The sequence below is a fragment of the Danio rerio genome, chromosome 4 (genome assembly GCF_052040795.2).
Source record: "Danio rerio strain M-AB ecotype USA chromosome 4, GRCz13ab, whole genome shotgun sequence".
NCBI lineage: Eukaryota > Metazoa > Chordata > Actinopteri > Cypriniformes > Danionidae > Danio > Danio rerio.
The window spans coordinates 52103848-52124188 of record NC_141024.2 but is presented as its reverse complement, the minus strand read 5'-3'; the positions used below and the strand labels follow the sequence as shown (position 1 = coordinate 52124188).

At 41.8% G+C, this 20341-nt stretch overlaps 1 protein-coding gene across 1 annotated transcript in view; it reads left to right on the top strand.

Moving 5' to 3' along the window:
- Window positions 1-20341, top strand: part of LOC137490961 (protein NLRC3-like) — a 372316-nt gene that overhangs the window by 28191 nt on the left and 323784 nt on the right. Inside the window, exons 5-7 of the mRNA XM_088650167.1 lie at window positions 1737-3632; window positions 12963-13136; window positions 13902-14075. Coding sequence (XP_088506293.1) covers window positions 1737-3632; window positions 12963-13136; window positions 13902-14075 — 2244 coding nt within the window. The remainder of the gene's footprint in view (window positions 1-1736; window positions 3633-12962; window positions 13137-13901; window positions 14076-20341) is intronic.

Genomic DNA, 20341 nt, shown 5'->3' with positions numbered 1-20341 from the left:
ACTCACAGGAAACAAACTGCACAAAAATCACAGGGCATAGAATTCACAATGAATCATATAGGATCACGTTGAACATGGATAGTAGATTAAGAGCAAGATACAGTACATAAAATGTTCGCCATAGTAATTAAAAAGGGAATGTCCGCGAAGAGCAGTCGCAGCAGATAAGACCAGTTTTAGAAAAAAACAGCCGCGAATAAATGCGATGAAACAACAGCTAGCACCTTCAAGCCGCACCTCCTAAAAATACAAATTTAAGAGAAAGATAAAGGATTTTTAAAAAGTGAACGAACCCTTCTTTGAAATCCAAACAAACTTCTTAGATGAGTTTCATAGGCTAGAACAGATTTTGCGAACGGCGCTCACCTCTTCACAAACACACTTTCCTAATAATAAAAACATCCTTTAGATTATTATTGAAAACTAACGAGAAACCCTAAAAATCACCAACTCACCCAGGCTAGAGCACACTTTGCGAACGGCACCTGTCACTTTGTGCGCACACGCATACACCTTTCTAATAATCAAAGCAGTTGTTGTTAAGATGATCACTTAAAACTAGCTAAGAGCTACAAAAAAAAAACAAACAGCTCACCAACAGAAGGCCAACCAGGGACAAAAGGAAACGCTCTCAGACCACAGAGGCTTCACCTTCACTCGGGATGTCATATGAGTTACTCAGACGCCTTTTTAAAGGGCTGACTATCAACGCACTCCCACTAATGAGCTGCCCAGGTGTACGCAGTAAAGAGTACGTGCCAACGCCAGTGGGTGTATCCTACCCTCCGTGTGTCACTATAACATTTACAAAAATAAAACCGGTTACACAAGCATGGGATGGGTCCTCCTGGTGAGGCAGAGTTCCTCACAGCTCCGATACACATCTCTGCCATTTGCTTACAGTAACCATGTGCTCTTCACCATAACACAATTCATCTGCTTGTGTTCTTCTTTCAGATAACTTTGTCATGTTTGGTGTCATTTGACAGTTTATGACTTCAGTGTTGTAGTGATGAAATCAACAGAGACATCGATTAATTGTGTTTCAATCTACAATATATTTACTAATGTTGGGTCATGGCCTGAGGAGAGTATGTTAATGTACTTCTCCCCCACTTCATCTCTTCAACTTTGTTCTCATGTTCAGCTGGTTTTGGGGGTTGGTTTTCACTCATGTTTGACAATGCTTTGCTCAGGGTATAATAGGGAAAGGTAACTGTTGATCGGGGAGAATGGCTTTTACTCTGCATCTCCCGCACACTGGTGCGTAGCCTCATATGCTAACAAAGGCAGTTTCATTGTCTTTGTTGCTCAGCAGTGCATATGTTACAGCTAATTTCTTTTTACAATATGCTAGTTTGTTTCATTCTACTGTCTGTATATTTAAACATGTAACTTAATAAACAACTTTGCCTGCTTTAAAACGTAGAGATTCTTTCTCTTTATCAATGATGATAACAACTTTAATGGAGTCAGATTAATTACAATGGAGTCAGATAAATAATGGATTTAAACACGCTATCCTTCAACTGCTTTCTGTTTCCGACTATTGGTTCAGAATAGCAGCGTAAGCTTCAAGCCTTACAATGTGTGATTTATGAAACATTCATATGCAGACAGTCCCATCAAACAGATGATCTTTATATGTTGATAAATGTGTTGACTGAAAACGGTCATGATTTGAACTTTAAATATTAAAGACTCATAGACTATTTGTGTTGTTGTTGTTCCTGCAGTGTGAATGGAGATGATCAGACTGGAGACCTGCAGCAGGATTCACTCCAACTAGAACATGATGAACTTCAGAGAGTCAAAGCGCTGCACAAAACCAGCATGAAGAACAAGTATGAGAGATTATTTGAGGGAATCAACAATGGAGAGACTCAAACCCTCCTGAACAAGATCTACACACAGCTCTACATCATAGAAGGAGAGAGTGAAGGAGTGAATGAAGAACATGAGGTTTTACAGATGGAGAAAAGAGCCAGAACAAAACCCTCACAACACACTCCAGTCTACTGCAACGACATCTTTAAAGCCTCAGCTGGAGCAGGACATGAGGAGAAGATCAAGAAGGAGAAAGCCCAGATCAAGACTGTTCTCACTAAAGGCATCGCTGGAATCGGGAAAACCGTCTCTGTGCAGAAGTTCATTCTGGACTGGGCCGAGGGAAAAGACCATCAGGATGTAGATTTCATGTTTGTGCTTCCATTTCGAGAGCTGAACTTGATCAGAGATCATCAGTACAGTCTTCACAGACTTCTGCTGGACTTTCATCCTGAACTTGAAGATCTGGAGCCCAAGATTTATGAGCAGTGTAGAGTTGTGTTCATCTTTGATGGTCTGGATGAAAGCAGAATCACACTCAACTTTTCAGATGAGGAGAAAGTTTGTGCTGTGACTGAATCTTCATCAGTGGCTGTGTTGATGTGGAGCCTCCTGAAAGGAGATCTGCTTCCCTCTGCTCTCATCTGGATCACCTCCAGACCAGCAGCAGCCCATCAGATCCCCTCCAGATACATCAAGCGTCTGACAGAGATTCAGGGATTCACTGACCCTCAGAAGGAGGAATATTTCAGGAAGAGAATCAGCGACGAGCATCAAGCCAGCAGAATCATCTCCCACATCAGAAGAGCAAGAAGCCTCCAGATCATGTGCCACATACCCATCTTCTGCTGGATCTCCTCCACTGTGCTTCAGAAGCTCCTGGAAGAAGACGTGAGGGCAGAAATCCCTCAAACTCTGACTGAGATGTACATCCACTTCCTGCTGATTCAGATCAACATGAGGAAGCAGAAGTATGAAGAGAGGAATTCAGAGAAACTCCTGCAGTCCAACAGAGGAGTGATCCTCAAACTTGCTGATGTGGCTTTCAGACAGCTGATGAAGGGCAATGTGATGTTTTATGAGGAGGACCTGATTGAGAGCGGCGTAGACGTCACTGATGCCTCGGTGTATTCTGGGATCTGCACTGAGATCTTCAAGGAGGAATCTGTGATTCATCAGAGGAAAGTCTACAGCTTCATCCATCTCAGCTTTCAGGAGTTTCTGGCTGCTTTCTTTATGTTACACTGTCATTTAACAAAGAATACAGAACCACTGAGGTTGATTATTGACAGTGAATATTCATATAATCAATATCTACAGTCCAGCTATGAGAAGTCTCTGTATGATCTGCTCAGTTCAGCAGTAGTTAAAGCTGTCTGGAGTAGTAATGGTCATCTGGATCTGTTCCTGCGGTTCCTGCTGGGCGTCTCACTGGAGTCCAATCAGAGACTCTTCCATGATCTGCTGACACACACAGAGAAGAGCTCAGAGAACATCAGAGAAATCACACAGTACATCAAAGACATGATCAAGAGAGATAACCGTCTCTCAGCTGAAAGATCCATCAATCTGTTCCTCTGTCTGCTGGAGGTGAAAGATCAGACTCTGGCCAGAGAGATTCAGGAGTTTGTGAAATCAGACAAACACTCAGAGGAGGAACTCTCTCCTGCTCACTGCTCAACAATCTCCTACATGATTGAGATGTCAGAGGAGCCGCTGGATGAGTTAGACTTTAATAAATTCAACACATCAGATGAGGGAAGATGGAGACTGACAGCAGCTGTGAGAAACTGCAGAAGAGCTCTGTGAGTATTCATTGATTGATCACAGAAGACGCACATCAGTCTGCACTGAAGACTCAGATCAGTTTAGTGAATCACTGCCCTGCTTTAACAGAAAATCTTTAGCTGGCCATATCGTCCCCCTGTAAGATCGCTAATACACCATATTACTGCATGGGGACGCGGCGGCAGTGTTCCGTTTCCTTATTTGCTCATTTATTTCAGCATTTCTAAACGTATTTAACAAACTTTTCTTGACTTTTTACTCACACAAACAACATTTGTACTTATTTAATAATCTACTTCATTTGCTTTACAGTTTATCCTGGAAAATAACTCAAATCCCTGTGCTCCTCCAGCTGAAAATAGGACATTTGTTGATGTGTATTTGCTCAAATCTAACACAGTGTTGCTCTTGGATAATTGTGTTTGTTTTCTGATCAGAGAAATAGTGTAATTTTAGACACAGTATTGCCGTCTCGCCGCAGACATGCCTCTAATATTACATTTACTGTAGGCCTAAACACTAAACTTTACACTGAGCTCAGTAAAATGCTCTCTGATTAGTTATTAATAATCTGTTCAATAATTCATTACAGTCATATGAATGGGGAAATACAGCTTTAGTTTAGTTTAATGTAGATTAAATAAATAAATAAATAGTATATTTTAAATGAAATAAATATTCTTGTTCTGAAAATGTCCATGTGTCTGGAGTAGTGATGCACCGATATAGATTTTTTGGCCGATACCGATAACCAATCACGGGAAAATGATCGATGAAAAGTTTATGATAAACCGCTGAGAGTTTTACTCAACTGTAGAGGCAGAGTTGCCATCAGAGTCAGATTTTGATACAAAACCTGCATTGAGCTGACTTTATGACAAACACAGAGCAGAATATAAAGACAGAATGAGCGGCTAGTTAAGAGCCCCTTTGACTGGATTCACCTCTCGCCTCTCCCCCGTGCTACAGTGTGTGTGTGTGTGTGTGTGTGTGTGCATGCGCGTGCGGTGACAGCTCTCACGCGAGCTCGTTATAATCAATATGAATATTCCGATCAAACTGAATACTATCTTACATCAACAACACATGACCAGCAACGCGTTGATAATAACAAATAATCAGATTACAAACAACCGTTATGTTTACACGTGTTGTAAAATGTGCGGGTCCTTCAACGGGACTGGGCTGCAGTTTGGGGTGTGTGTGAGACAGGAGAGAGAAAAGAGGAGCGGTTTTTTTTTCGCAATGAGACCATTTTCTGTGATGTTGCCTCTTTGGTGGCTTATTTGTTGTACCACACAGAAAGTAATAAATATTTTGGACCAAGTTACATGTGTCCTCTTTAATTCACCAGCTGCAATGAAAATAGTTCACCCTGAAACTAACATTATTCGGTCCTGGAGTAATAAGTGAATCTCCCCTGATATCTCTAACACAACAAAGAGACAGAGCAGGAAAGGTTTCCACATGTAATATTTTTCCTGAGGCGATTTAAAGCAAAATACACAATGACACTCAATCAAGCATATCTACAATGATAATAAACGTGGTTACTTACTGAGTTATTAACTTACAGCAATGCCACGTGAAAAAAAGGACGGACTTTGAAGGAATAAACAGTGTGAGGAGAGATCCATTATAGTGCACTGGACAAGTCTGAACAAGTTCCGCCTACGCGAGCGTGGCACGCAGGTCTGTACAATTACGTATTTTATCAGCTTAACTATATCGGCCTAATAAAGACATCAGATCAATAACGATAATCTTAAAAATAGCGTTTATCGGCCGATAACAATATAGGGGCCGAGATATCGTGCATCCCTAGTCTGGAGTGTGTCAGCAATTCCTGCAGTTCACTACAGCTTTGAATGTGACTCCTAATCCAGTCCTCCATGGGTTAATACATTTGATTTTCAGTGATCATGTCTGTGTGATTTTGTTGTCAGCACATTCAACTGTGTAAAGAACAAAGTATTTCAAGAGTTCACACTTAGCTGATGATTAATTATAAAAGCTTGTTTGGCATGCTGTCCCGGGAGAGAGCCCTGAGCTCATGAGATCCTCGAGCCCAGGGCTCCCTCCCGTTGCAAGGCGGGAGGGGAATTTGAGCTCAGGTAGATCTCGAGAACTCCCCTGCTGTAGCAAGTGAATGCTCTTGAAATAAATTACTAACTAGAAGCGTGTCTATGTTGACAATATGCATTGTTCAATTGACTTAATTGCAAGTTTTTAGGCGGTGGGAGGAAACCGGGGAACCCGGGGGAAACCCACGTGAGCTCGGGGAGAAGTGCAAACTCCACACAGAAATGTCTGCTTGTTTTGGTAAAGCCAGGAACCAGAGACATTCTTGCTGTGAGGCGACAGTGCTAGGCACTGGGCCACCGTGTCACCCGTCTAAGAAGGAGGAGTAGGGGAGGAAGGAGGGACTCTTCAAAACAAAGATAGCAATGGAATAAACCCCAGGGTATTTATAGTAGTTTAGGAGTCATCTGATTGGATCGTAGTAAATTAGATAATGCGGGTCAGCTGCTAGCAATCATAAGCACGTGATCCTCTCGAAATTTGTTTATACATAAACTTCACTTCAAGAGTTCACACTTAGCTGATGATTAATTATAAAAGCTTGTTTGGCATGCTGTCCCGGGAGAGAGCCCTGAGCTCATGAGATCCTCGAGCCCAGGGCTCCCTCCCGTTGCAAGGCGTGAGGGGAGTTTGAGCTCAGGTAGATCTCGAGAACTCCCCAAAATGCCTTTGTATAGCTCGGGACAGCAGCCGCGTATTGAAGAGCCCCCCAAAAAGCAGGTGTAACAAAGCCATATCCGGCTGCTGGATATAGCGTTGATAGCTTAGGAAGAGAAGCTCCTACGGGAGCAGAGCAAAGTAGACTGCTAGAGCTTAGGCGGGGTGAGGGCAGGGCTGGATTGACTCCGCGGGAGTCAAGGCTCAAATATATACACCCCTGCGGGGGTGGGAGCTGGGGTTAGATTGCTCAAGAAAGAGTCGGAAAGGTTTGGGCGGTGGAGACTCCTGCATGAGAGGGTGGGAGGTGGCCAGGGCCTGAACTCCGGCAGGAGTTGAAGCCTGCGGGAGCTAGAGCTGAGGATTGAGGGCCTAAGCGAAAGAAAGAACATAGCGAAAACGCTGAAAGAAAGACAGTTAGCGGAGAACTTAACGCTGGAAAAGAATTTGAGGGAATAGGAGGGTAAGGAGATAAGGGGGAAGATCAGAGAAGGGTAAAAGTAGCGGGAGCACTCACGCTGTAAGGAAGAAAGAAGGGGCAGATAATTGCCAGGCGGAGAATCTCGACGCCAGAAAGAAGAAAATGAGAATATAGGAGTATATATGCATATATAAATATATGAATATATATGGTTATTATATGGTAAGGGCCAGGCATGGGCAGTGATTGACTCTTGCGAGAGTCGAAGCTCGGACCGACCCCTGCGGGGGTCAGAGCTGCTGTGGGCATTTCTCCTGCTGAAGTCTGGAAAAGGGAGGGGGCGGTGGAGACTGCAGCAGGAGGTGGCCGGGGCGGGACTCTTGCGAGAGTCGAAGCTCGTTTAAGTCACTCCTGCAGGAGTTAGAGCTGAGGATTAATGGCCTATGAGAAAGGAAGAAAAGAGAGGGCGGAGGAACTCGACGCCAAAGGAAGAAAAGGAGAGAGGGAATAACCTGCGTGCGTGAGCATGCACGTGCGTCTATTCCTGTTTCGGCATGTGCATGCACACGCATCGGAACAGGTATACATCGGATGTATGCGTATAACATGCGCGTACATACCATTTCTAAAGGCCTGGGGGGGCGGCGCAAATGGTGACTCTTGCGAGAGTCGAAGCTCAGCGTGACCCCTGCGGGTGTCAGAGCTATGGGGAGGGGGGGGGGGGCAGTGAGAGTCGGGAAGAGGGAGGGGGTAGTGCAGGCTCTTACTGGAGGTGGTAGTGAAGGGGTGGCCGGGGATGGGCTAGGGGTGACTCGCGAGAGTCGAAGCTCGGATTGGACCCCTGCGGGGGTCAGAGCATGGTGAGGGAAGGAGCATGGTAGGTTTGAAAGGAAAGTTAAGAGCATATATGTGACCTGCATGACATGTAATGCTCCTAGGCTCACATACTCATTTGCTTGCATGTGCATATGCATACCTAGACGTACGCACACACCCATATACATAACCACGTGCAAATTAGCATGTATACGTGTGCAAACTCACTTTGTATCTGTGCGGGCAACCACACACATTCCCATGCGCACCCATACACAAGCGTACTCAAGCCTACTTAGGGTCGAGCTCGTACCCCTAGCTGGAGTTTGGAATTTAGCTGATTAGGGCTAGCTGGGCTGTCTTGAGGTGGGATCGGCTGAGGCGAATGTAAGCTTTGAAGGCATCGGAGGACCAGCGGCCTAGGGTCTGGATTTGGTGTGAGGATAGACCTTTGTGAGCTGCTGTGGTGGCTGCGCCAATTCTAAATGAATGGCTGGAAAACAATTCGGGGGAGACGCCCGAAAGGCGAAGGACTACTTTCAGATGTTTTTGAAACCAAAAACGGGTTACTGGATGGTTAGCATCATCAGTAAAATGTGGGGCATGTGGGTCGGACTCCTTTGCTCTCCTTGAATGGAGAAAAGCTAGGAGAGTTTGGAATGGCTGTGTGGGGGAAAAAATGTTAAATATGTAAATAAAATGCCCTTTGCTTATCTGATCTGTTTTGCTTTGCTTAATGAAAAAGGCGAGTGTTTCAGCATTCAGCAGTGTTAGATCAGATATAGTGGGGTGTATTGCGGGATTGAATTTGGATGTGATAGCCATTTCTGAACACCTCAGGAAGCCAAAAAAAGCCAGGGTAAACATGGCGTCTAGTGTGCGGGCTGTGTGGAGTGAGAGGTATCCTTTGCGCAGTGTGCGTATGCACTTTGCTAAAATATTGAGTGTAATGGGTAGTCTAGTGTCAGGAATGGGGTGGGTGTGATTTCTGGATACCTTTAATGAGGAGGGAAGTTTGAGCGTTAGAAATGGCTTCTGAGGTGGCCCCGTAAATCAATTTGTGAAAAAATTGGACCCCACTAAGGTAGCTTTTAATGGAGCTTGCCTGGATATTTTTGGCTGTATGGAGGTGAAAAATAAATGAGGTGATGGTAAGCAATGAAAAATCTGGGAACTGTATTTGATACAGGGTATGGAAATATTTATAAGATTTCCATGCTGTGAGATATGACTGAAGGGTCCTTGGTGCTACAGCGTGAAGGATCAGAGATATGGAAGTTTCATGGAGGCGGTGTAATGGGTGGTTTATGGCAATATCATTTGTGAATAGAGTGGAACAGGTGTTGGATGCTGGTCTGCCTCCGGTACCAAGAGCCGAAATTTCTGAAAGAGAAAGCGAGAGAGAGAATCAGCAATTTGATTTTTGCAAACTGGAACATGTCTAGCAGTTATAATGAATTGTTTTTTGGCTGCCGTCCAAACGAGGCGTCTTAGTAAGGGCATAATTGGAAGTGCGTGCGAGCGTCCTTTATTGATGCAATAAACGGTAGCTTCGTTATCGCAATGAACGAGAATGCTAGAGGCGGACCATTCATCTCCCCATAAAAGCGCCGCTGCGACTATGGGGTAGAGTTCGAAAAGCGCAGATGATTGCTGATTTCTGGGTAGACTGAGCATCTGCGGGGGCCACGTTAAAGCGAACCAGTGACCTTAGTAAAAGCTGCCGAACCCGACTGAGGGGGAAGCGTCAGTGAATAAATTAATATCCACCGGGGAAGAAATTAGGTCGCTATAGAAAAAGGAACAGCCGTTCCATTGCTTAAGGAAGGAGATCCATAAGCTGAGTTCATTGCGACTGGGTTTAGAAAGATGTATGGTATCTTCTAAACCGGGGACCGAGGAGGAGAGCTGGAGGAGGTGAGTAATAAACGGGCGACCTTGGGGAATTATGCGCATCGCGAAATTGAAATGCCCGAGAATAGATAGCAGTTCGCGTTTAGTGCATGATTGTTTCGAGGAAATTTTGAGCTAAGGAGATTATGCGGTCGATCTTTTCTTTGGGAAGGGATGCTTGAAATTTATTCGAATCTAAGTTGATGCCCAGAAATTCTATGGAAGTGCTGGGACCGGCTGTTTTCTCCTCTGCAAGGGGGATGCCTAGATTTTTGAAAACCTTTTGGGTGATCGATAGGTGCTTAGCTGGAGGAGAAGAAGGTGGGGAAATAAGGAGAAAATCATCGAGTAGATGGATGATATGCGGGATTTCGTAGTTATTGGATAAAATCCAGCATAATGCTTCTGAAAGCATATCGAAAATTTTTAGACTACTTTCGCAGCCGAAAGTTAATCGAACTGCAAAGTAAAATTGTGAGCGCCAATGAATGCCAAAAAGGTGCCAGAAGTCTGGGTGAATTGGCATGATTTTAAAGGCGGATGAAATGTCGATTTTTGCAAGCCAAGCATTGCGACCGGCTAATCTGATGAGCGAAATTGCTTGGTCTATATCATGATAATTCAGTGAGTATTCGTCTGAAGGAATGGTGCTGTTAATGCTAGGAAATATAGAGTTATGCGGAGCGGAGAGATCGATAATCAATCGTTTTTTATTAGAGAATTTCCTAGTTGCTACACCGATTGGACTAATACGAGAAACGCTGAACGGAGGGGCGGAAAAAGGTCCTATCATGAATTTATTGTCATTTTCTTTTTTTGATTAACATATCAACAGTTTCGGGATCAGTAGTAGCGGATTGCAGATTAGGACAGAATAGGTTGCAGGCAGGGAGAGCTGAAACGCCCGGGTTAAATCCGTGGGTTAGACCTGAAATCAGAAAATCAGAAAAGTTAGTATCAGGGTGACAGCGCAATTCAAAGGCAAGTTGAGAAACATTCACAGGAGTCGACAAGTAATTTTTAGATTTTTTATTCTTTGCTCTTAACACCTGGCAAATCACTTTGGCATGAGCGCCTCCGCTGTAGCTGCATAAATGTAGATATTTGCAAGGAGCCCTGTAACACCTGCTGATATTGAAGTTTTGACAGATAGGACGATTAGAAGAAGGAGAGAGAAGAGAAGGCAGATTATCGCTGGGTGGGCGGGGGACGTAACTAGTGGATTTAGGAGGTTGTGCAGAATCAGAGGGGAGAGTGATAAAGGGACAGGATGTGGTGGGGTGAAGACTGGAGCGGCAGACGGCGCAAGATAAATTACGGCATCCCAGAAAGACTCGGTTGTGGAGTTCAAGATCTACGGCCCCCCAGTAAGAAATTTGATTTCACTGAGTCAATCTGATAGCGCATTTAGCGGAGAACAATTTATGGTACGTGTAGAAATGTGTACCCCCATAGGAGAGCGCTAGTTCGGCTATAATAGCCATGTAGTCATTCAGTTCGCGTCTCCTGTGGGGGAAGACTGAGCAGATGACGTCAGTGAAGCGAGCGAAAGCTGTGGAGAATTCGGCCAGAGATAAAGTGCGAGAATGGGTGTTGCATGGTGGTTTGAGTGTGACTGTGAAATCGCCGCAATTTACCTGGCGTTCTGCCGTAGGGGGTGTAATAGGTGAAAGGAGTGAAAAGAGATCTATATCTGCACCTGCTAGGATTTGGTTTCTTGTTGAACTGGAGACTGGAGGTGGTTCCATTGCTAAGGCATTCTGAGGCGGAGGGAGGGGTGTGGCTGTGTAAAGAGTGAATGGGGGGCGTGGTGAAGAAACTGGTGTGGGAAGAGTCGGATGAGTGACATGTTCAGTATTGGTGTGAGCGAGGGGAAGAGAAGCGGGAGGGAGGAAAGTAGGTTGGGTTGAAGAGGTTGGAAATGAAGGCAGAGGGTAAGAGGTAGAAGACTGAGGAGGAAAAGATTGGTTTAGAGGGATTGCAGGATGGTTGAAATGAAAGGCTGAGGTGAAAGGCATGTGAGGACTGGTTTGGGCGCTAGGGGGAGCAGGTGGCCAATAGAAGGGTGTAGATCCGGGTTGCGTGAGAGAGTGAATGGCGTTGTTGGGATCCCGATTGGAGTCTTGCTGGAGGGTTGGAGGTGACGTCATCTGAGGTTGCCGGCTTGCCTGAGGGAGTTGTTCTGAGGGGGTGTGGCTTGAGACATGTTTTTGTTTTGATTTCCTTTTCCCAGTTTGAGAGCGGGGATGTTGGGTATAGGGAGTATAGCGGGAATTGGACTTCTGAGTGTTTGGTCCGGCGGAAGGGCTAAGCGAGGGGTGAGAGTCTGAAGTGGCGTTATTGTATAATTTTAACAGTTCCGGTTTGTTGAAGTTTCGGGGAGCGTGGATGATCGGCTAGGAGTTTCCTGAGTTCGGTGACGGTTATTCTTTTTGATGGCTGGATGAAGGAGGATGCAGAGGCATAAGAAGAGGTAGGAGAAACGATATTTGTTCTGGATGTTGCTGGCGATGGTGATCTGTGGCGAGGTGGTCTGTTGATAGCGGAGCGGGTAATTCTTCGTCCTCTTGTTAAACTTTCGTTTTGAGGTTGGGGGTCTTGTATTACAGGCTGGAATGTTGCTGGGGGGGGTAACGATGATAGTGGGGAGGTCTTGAGGGTTGTTCTCTTGGTTTTCGGCCATGTTGTTGTTGTCGAAATTGCTCATGGTAATGATGTATTAGCGTAGGGTTGACTTGATAGAGGTTGACGATGGTGGCGGTGAAAGTTATTTTTGGCTGGGTGTCTTACTGGCTGGATGGTAGCTTGCTGGCTGGATGGTAGCTTGCTGGCTGGATGGTAGCTTGCTGGTTAGCTTACTGGTTGGCTGATTTGCTGGGAAGTTGGCTTGCTGATTAGCTGCCTGAAGGTTAGCTGGTTTGCTGGTTAGTTGGCTGGCTTGCTGGTTAGCTGGCTTGCTGGTTAGCTGGCTTGCTGGTTAGCTGGCTTGCTGGTTAGCTGGCTTGCTGGTTAGCTGGCTTGAAGGTAGCTGGCTTGAAGGTAGCTGGCTTGAAGGGAGCTTGCTTGCTTGGTCTTCAAAACGAAGATAGCAATGGAATAAACCCCAGGGTATTTATAGTAGTTTAGGAGTCATCTGATTGGATCGTAGTAAATTAGATAATGCGGGTCAGCTGCTAGCAATCATAAGCATGTGATCCTCTCGAAACTTGTTTATACATAAACTTCACTTAATAAGAATATTTCATTCATTCAGATCTAGGATGTGTTATTTTAGTGTTCCCTTTATTGTTTGAGCAGTATATATATATATATATATATATATATATATATATATATATATATATATATATATATATATATATATATATATATATAGTTTATTTCCAGTGTTGTTTTTATCACTGTAGACTGGACTCATGAACACTCAACACTGCTCATTTCTTACTGCTGATTGTGTTGCACTTTGTCCTCTACACAGGCTACAGGGCTGTAAACTCACTGTTCAGTGCTGTGAGAGTTTGTCTTCAGCTCTACAATCCTCAAACTGTGTGCTGAGAGAGCTGGATCTGAGTATCAATGACCTGCAGGATTCAGGAGTGAAGCTTCTCTCTGATGGACTGAAGAATCAACACTGTAAACTGGAGACACTGAGGTAAAATAAAAACATTTCCATCTAATAAATGCTGCCACAAATGACTTTTACATTGTGAAATGCTGTAAAGTCTGATGAGGTATTGAGCATATGCTGTGATGTATTTAATATCTGTTTATTTATTGTGAATATTTTGTATTTAATGTGAAGTCAAATATGAGAAACCCTGTTTATATCAGATATAATATTGCTCTTTAGTGTAGTTTCTGCTGAAATGATCATTGATTGGTGTTCTGTGGTGTTTTTGGGGCGTCTCTAAATGAGCTGTGTTTCTGCAGATGTTCAGCCCATCACTGAGTCTCTTTATTTACTGATGTTAATGTGAGTAAAGTTATATTCAGTCAGTTTTATATTAATTTCAGGAATATTATTGACTAATATGAAGATGTTGATGTGAATTATTTACAATACAGTTTGTAAAGTCATATTTTCTGTCTGTTAATATTATATGAGAGTCTTGCTTTGTTTAACAAATATGAGGATCTGAATGGATTTGAAATATCAGAAATATAAGAACAGAAATAGCAAAAAACAAAATCTGTCTGGTCGACTCATTTTGGTTCAGAGATCTTCTCTTTATAAAGTTTATGTAATAATGAAATACAAATGTTTGATCTTCCTCCATGTGACCATTAAAGCAACTCTGAATAGTTAAAGGAGTCTTTTCCTTTTCCCTATGAGGAGAAATCACTCATTATAGGCATTTCAATAATTACATCACACTCACACACAATAATAACGTGTCTTTTACTGTCCTCTACACAGACTACAGCGCTGTAAACTCACTGTTCAGTGCTGTGAGAGTTTGTCTTCAGCTCTACAATCCTCAAACTGTGTGCTGAGAGAGCTGGACCTGAGTAACAATGACCTGCAGGATTCAGGAGTGAAGAAGCTCAAGGATGGACTGAAGAGTCAACACTGTAAACTGGACACACTGAGGTAAATTATTCTCCGCTCAACAACATTAAAAGTGTTTTGATTGAGATGGAAATGTCCAGATATATTTAAGAGCATTAGTGGAGAAACTACAAACTGCTGCTTCTCAAATGAAAGTTGCTCTTTTTCTTAAACAGTTCAGGAAATCAGTGTATTTTAATCATTATTTTATTTAATTACCTCTAAATCTTTATTTATATTTCATATTTTTAATGATTATATTTATAGTTTATCTGTGAATTGGTTTATTGGAGCAGGTTTCACAGGCTCTGATCATTTGCATTTTGCAGGTTCTTAAATATATAAAGTCTCGTGGTCCTCTAATCTGAACTCAAATTTAGCAGTTCCCCTTTGGTTGGGGAACTTCAGTGCCATAGAGTGGATTGATTGAATCCACGAATGGGAGGATTCGGATCAGAAGCCGCTTGTCTGGAGAGTATTGAACGGGCCAATGAATGAAAATAAATTGGCAGCGTAAGCTTGCGCAGATGTGCTGCATCGCCAATTATCTCAGCATATAAGCACACCTAAAGCGAGCAAACGCCATCCTTTTTGCTTCAGATCCTTTCTGAGTGAGTCAATGAGGGTCCCTCCTGCTGTTCAGCACTTCAGAGCGAACGAGTGTCTCCCGGTCCAGAGTGGGTTTTCGCGGCGGCAGACGGTCGAGCTGTGTTTCTCCCTTGCCTGCGGTTCTTTGGGTCCGGTCCTCCAGAGCGGTGCGTATTTTCAGGATGGCGCTCCGACTGTGCGTTTCTGGATGCGGGGGTTTCCTGGCTCCTGATGATGGACACGATCACTGCATTTCATGTTTGGTGGTCCAGCATATTAATGCGGTGCTCGCGGGCGGTTCATGTCATCATTGCGATGCCATGACCGTTGCACAGCTAAGATCGCGGCTAACTTTCGTAAGAGAGTGAGCCACTCCAGTTGCCATCAAAGCTTCGGGTAGTGGGAGTGATCCGTCTAACCAGATGGTAGCTCTCACGCTCGCTGACACCGGAGATCTGATGTCCCTTGCGGCATCGGAGGGTGGGCTTTCACTGTCCGATGATGATCCGGACCCGCTCGCCCCCTCCGGGCAGGTGAGCGCCGTCAAATCGGATCCTGAAGCGGACATGTTAGCCGTGCTTTCCCAGGCTGCTTCGGCCGTGGCGTTGGAGCTGGTTTATCCCCCAGCTCCGCGGCCGGACCGACTAGATGGGTGCTACGTAGAGGACCAGAAGGCGAAGCCTTCGAAGCCTCTCGTCCCCTTCTTCCCGGAAGTAAACAGTAGGCTCACACAGTCTTGGAGGGCACCTTTCTCTGCCCGTGCTGTGTGTCCCTTCGCCCTCACCGCCCTTGATGGTGGAGCTGCCAGGGGGTATGAGGCGATCCCGTTAGTGGAGCGCGCTATCGCAGTCAATCTTTGTCCGCGCGGCGCCTCTACGTGGCGGGGTTTGTCCCGCCTCCCGTCCAAAGCCTGTAGGTTGTCTGCCTCCCTCGGAGCCAGAGCTTATAAGGCTGCGGGCCAGGCTGCTTCTGCTTTGCACGCGATGGCCACCTACACTGCAAATTTTAGATAGTAGATTTAAACTACCTTAGAGTTAAAATTAACACTCCCTCAGAGTTTATATGGGAACCACTGTAAGTGTTAAAAGTAACACTTTTGAAAGTGTTAACATTGTCAACACCAAGAGAGTGTTAATTAGCAAACTCTTATTGTGTAAAATATCTGTTACATTTCCGAAAAAATACCAGCAGCTGTGGTTGCCAGAATCTTTCTGTGAAAAACATGGAATACTTATGTAACTGTATAAATTTACAAAAAAATGACCATATTTCATGAACTAATACAATGTTCAGTTTACAAAATCATAGCTTAGTGCAAAAAAATGTAAAGTCTTTAGATGCAATAATGTTTTCATGTGTGATTGCAAGTAGCAAACAGATTTTGACAGCATTAGTAACTACACAGTTACCTTTAAACAAAAGAAGATGCAGCATAACATCAAATACTCTCAGTTCATCTTGGACTTGAACAGAGTCGCTATTATCCTCCACAATGGTGACACAAAAACCGTTTTGCTGTTTTTCTTTTTTTTTTTTTCATTTTTTGATTTTACGTAAAAATACCAGCAGCTGTGGTTGCCAGTAATCTGCTGTTTTTAACATTCATAAATTCAGTTTACAGAATATTTCTGTTAAAAGCACATTCAACAGTCTGTATTTTTTAATCAAACTCACACTGCAAATTTTAGATTTGGTAGATTTAACTACCTTAGAGTTAAAATTAACACTCCCTCAGTGTTTATATGGGAACCACTATAAGTGTTAAAATAACACTTTTGAAAGTGTTAAAATTTTTAACACTCATAGAGTGTTAATTTGCAAACTCTTAGTGTGTAAAATATCTGTTAAATGTATGTCAAAATACTGGCAGCAGTGGTTGCCAGTAATCTGCTGTTTTCAACATTTTACATTCGTAAATTCAGATCCAGAATATTTCTGTTAAAAATACATCCCATAGTCTGTATTTTTCATTCGAACACACGTAAGCCCTAAATTCCAGAGCAAAATCCTAACTAGTGTCCTCACTACAGAGGGCTGAACACTCAGACAGTGATGAAGTTAATGAGACAATTAAGTGTCTAATTAAAGGAGGATTGAGAATTATTGATGAACAACTGTTAACAAGCAGAATCACTGAAGGACAGAAAAACACAAGCCAAAACCAAAGATGAAATCAACTGAGAAAAAAAAAACTCTAAATAAAATAATAATCAATAAAAATAAAACAAATTACACAATAAAAATGTTTATTTTTCAACATCTTTAAAAAACTCATCACATTAAACAACTTATCATGGAGCTTCACCTATTACTGACCTTTGATTTTATTTCTGTCATGTGAACAAAAGCTCTTAATGAAATTTCTGTTGTTCATTTGAAGTCACCATGATGGAGGACAGAGTCTGCTTTAGTCAGGCTCTTCAACTTCTTGCTATAAATGTCTTTTATTTTGGCTGCTACAGTTAGTGTTAATTACACTATTTATACATATAGCATGGAAAGCTGAAAGAAAATTAAAGTCTGAAGAGATTATTTATGATATCATAGCCATCCTTTCCTTCTTGTTTTCTAATTCAGTATCATAGTAGTTATGTGTGAGAAATAAATAATATACATAAATGAAACCACTGAAGCCCCAGTAATTAATGACTTTAAAACAGATTTAAAAACTCCATTTACAATGAGAATGTTTAATCTATGGCAGAACTTAAAAACACCCAGACATCAACAATTAGTCTTTGAATCTCAATGATGGTGACAAACAAAAAAATAAAAATCAAGTAAAAAAAACACCACTGAAATATCACCTCCCAAAAACAACACAAAATAAAGGAAAAGAAAGAGATTGTAAGAACATAAAGCTGCATAGTTTATTCATGCTGCAATGCATGCTGGGAGCTTTGTACTATGCTGGCACCCAGCATGCATTGCGGCATGAACTATGCAGCTTTCTTTTTTTTAGCAACCACAGTTGAGGTTCATATCCTGATTCTTGATGTCTGTGTGTCATAAAGAGCAAGCTGGAGCTTGAATGTTTAGTGCATGACACTCTAATTATTAATTGCATCCTAATATTTTGTTGAATCTTCTATGAAGAGCAGCAGACTGCCAGTAGTATTGTCCCATGCAGTTTTAAAACATCTATATTTGCATATCTTTATGAATCAACTTATTAAACACCTGAAATTATATCTATAACAATTAAGCACAAACAGTATAGTTTCTCTTGATCTTTCTTGCTATAGCTGATGAGTTTTAGAAACACAGCTATAACAGTCAGAGACACATTAGAATATAAGAGTAAAGCTTCAAGAGCTCAAATAAGCAGCCTCTGATCTCTATGATGGTGAGGTCAAATGAAATATTTTTAATAAAAAAAATATAAACTTCTGTTCATTGTCATATATTCTTACAGAAATGAAGTCAAACTGTAATCAGTGAAGCTGCTTATGCTATTATTTAATGGAGTTGTTTAATCCTCTGTTTTAATTCAGTTGGTTTGGTGTGAGGCTGTGTCTGTAGTTTTATTTCTTCCATCAATTTCTTATTCCTTCAGTGATTGTGCTTGTTAACAGCAGGTGTTCAACAGCAGGTGTCTGAATTCACTTATTTGTGGTCATTCACTCTGTCTAGTGGACTAAACTGACTAATTTAAGGGCCAGGTGAATAAGGGTGTGGTGAGATTTCAGACACTCTGATTAGTTTCTCAAATACAAGGGTTTTCTACAAAGGTAGATACATGTTACTCTGTGTGACAAGGAGGCAAATCAGCTTCTAACGCCGAGAGGGTTATTTTACCTTTATCTAACTCTAGAATTTTAACACTTTACTCTGAATTACCACAACACTTGAAATTTAACACCAATGAATTTGCTGTGTACTGTTATTACACCATAGTGAAAAAAGAAGTCTGAGAAGTGTTGTAATTGGTGTAGGTGGAGCAGGTTAATCACATTAAAAGTTCTACATTGTGTAGATATGAAAGTGAACTCTTGTCATTGAATTATTCTGTATAAACTGCCTATACAATAATTTTACTAGTGATGTAATTATTTTCAAATTATAAATATTTAGATGCATCACAGTATGTGATAGCTTTACTGTGTTGAAAGGAAAAGGTTTTGTCACAGGGTATCGTATATATGCTTTTGTGAATGTCTGCATATTTGTATGCATAAACACAAGTAATAAATAGAGAGAAAAAAATCTTTAATACATACCAGGTGAGTAAGAGGCTTTCGGGAAAGCTGAGCTGCTCACACATGTTCTGTTCAACTAAAAAACGAAGGAAAGGAAACAAAATTGGCACAGAAACAAGTTACATTTTGATAGTTACAATTTATAAACATAAAGTGTTTACAGTCTTCCAGAAGCCAGTAATGAGCTGCATTTGCTTTAAGATAAATAAAGGACTCTAAACTCACATAAAGAACAAGTTCAGTAATAAATAAATGACTAAAACTCTGCTAATAGTTAGCTCATGTCAATATATTGACTGAACTTAACACAAATAAAACCTCAATGTGAAGTTTATAAATTGTTTCTTTCAACGAATGATAATATATCACAGTATAATAGTATACATCTTCTATAACTATTATATAAGTGAATGTAGTTGTGTGTATTGAGACATCGGTATGGATTGAGTTTTCAATGCTCATTTGCATCTTTACACAAAGACTTCAGCCAAGCAACTCTGAGAAACTTCTACAAAAACAACACATAACTCTTGCATTACCTTTTAACCAGGCCTGGGGAAATTTTTTTTAAATGTGTTTCAAATCAAAATACCTCAACATACCTGTATCAACATTAACTACAAAATGCAGCAGCCACAATAAAAAAAAAGCTTCAATTAATAGTCCTATAAAACAACAGCAACAAAACAAATGAAGATGGCTAAAGTCAACTTATTTTCCCAATACAACATTTTTCCTTTAAAAACTGGTTTGTAAAGCAACTGAACCTCTCATCCTCCACAGTAATGTGTCTCCCAGACCCAGACGTCGGCTCTGCATTAGTTAACCACCAGAGGCCGACAAAGCACTTCATAAGCACTTTATCTCTCGTTCCCATAAAAAGAATCCGGCAACAAATTTGGTTTAGAATAAGTTTTTTCGCGTGCATAATAAATTAAACAAACGCGACATACATGTTTATTGCGTCGGTCGGTCCAGCTTTAAATAGCCTTCATTTAATGCATTAAAACTGACCCAAATGCATACAATATATGATTTCAATTCATTATAATATAATTTTATTTTTAATAATGAAAACTTTTTCCCCCCGGTGTAAACTGCTGTTTGCTTTTTTATTGTGGCTTTTTCTAAAACATTTTTTCCCAGTGCAAGTTAAAATCAAGTTCTGTATTTCGGCTGTTTAAGGTCTCCCTTTGCATTGAACTTTGAACTTTTTACATTCAGAGATGTTGTTTATGTTCACACAGCTACATTACACATCAACTAAAGTTTCAAATATGATATTGCAGTGGACCACCCATTTAACTATAAAATGCAGCAGCCAAAATAAAAAAGCTTCCATCAAAAGTCAACTTATTTTCCCAATACATCTTTATTTCTCTTTAAAGCTATGGTTCGTATAGCTGCTAAACTTCCCATCCTCTGCAGTAATGTGTTTTGAGTCTTCACTGTTGCCCACTGCTCATTTGCATCTTTATACCAGCATTAATGGGGGCCAATTGAGTATTAACCAATCACATG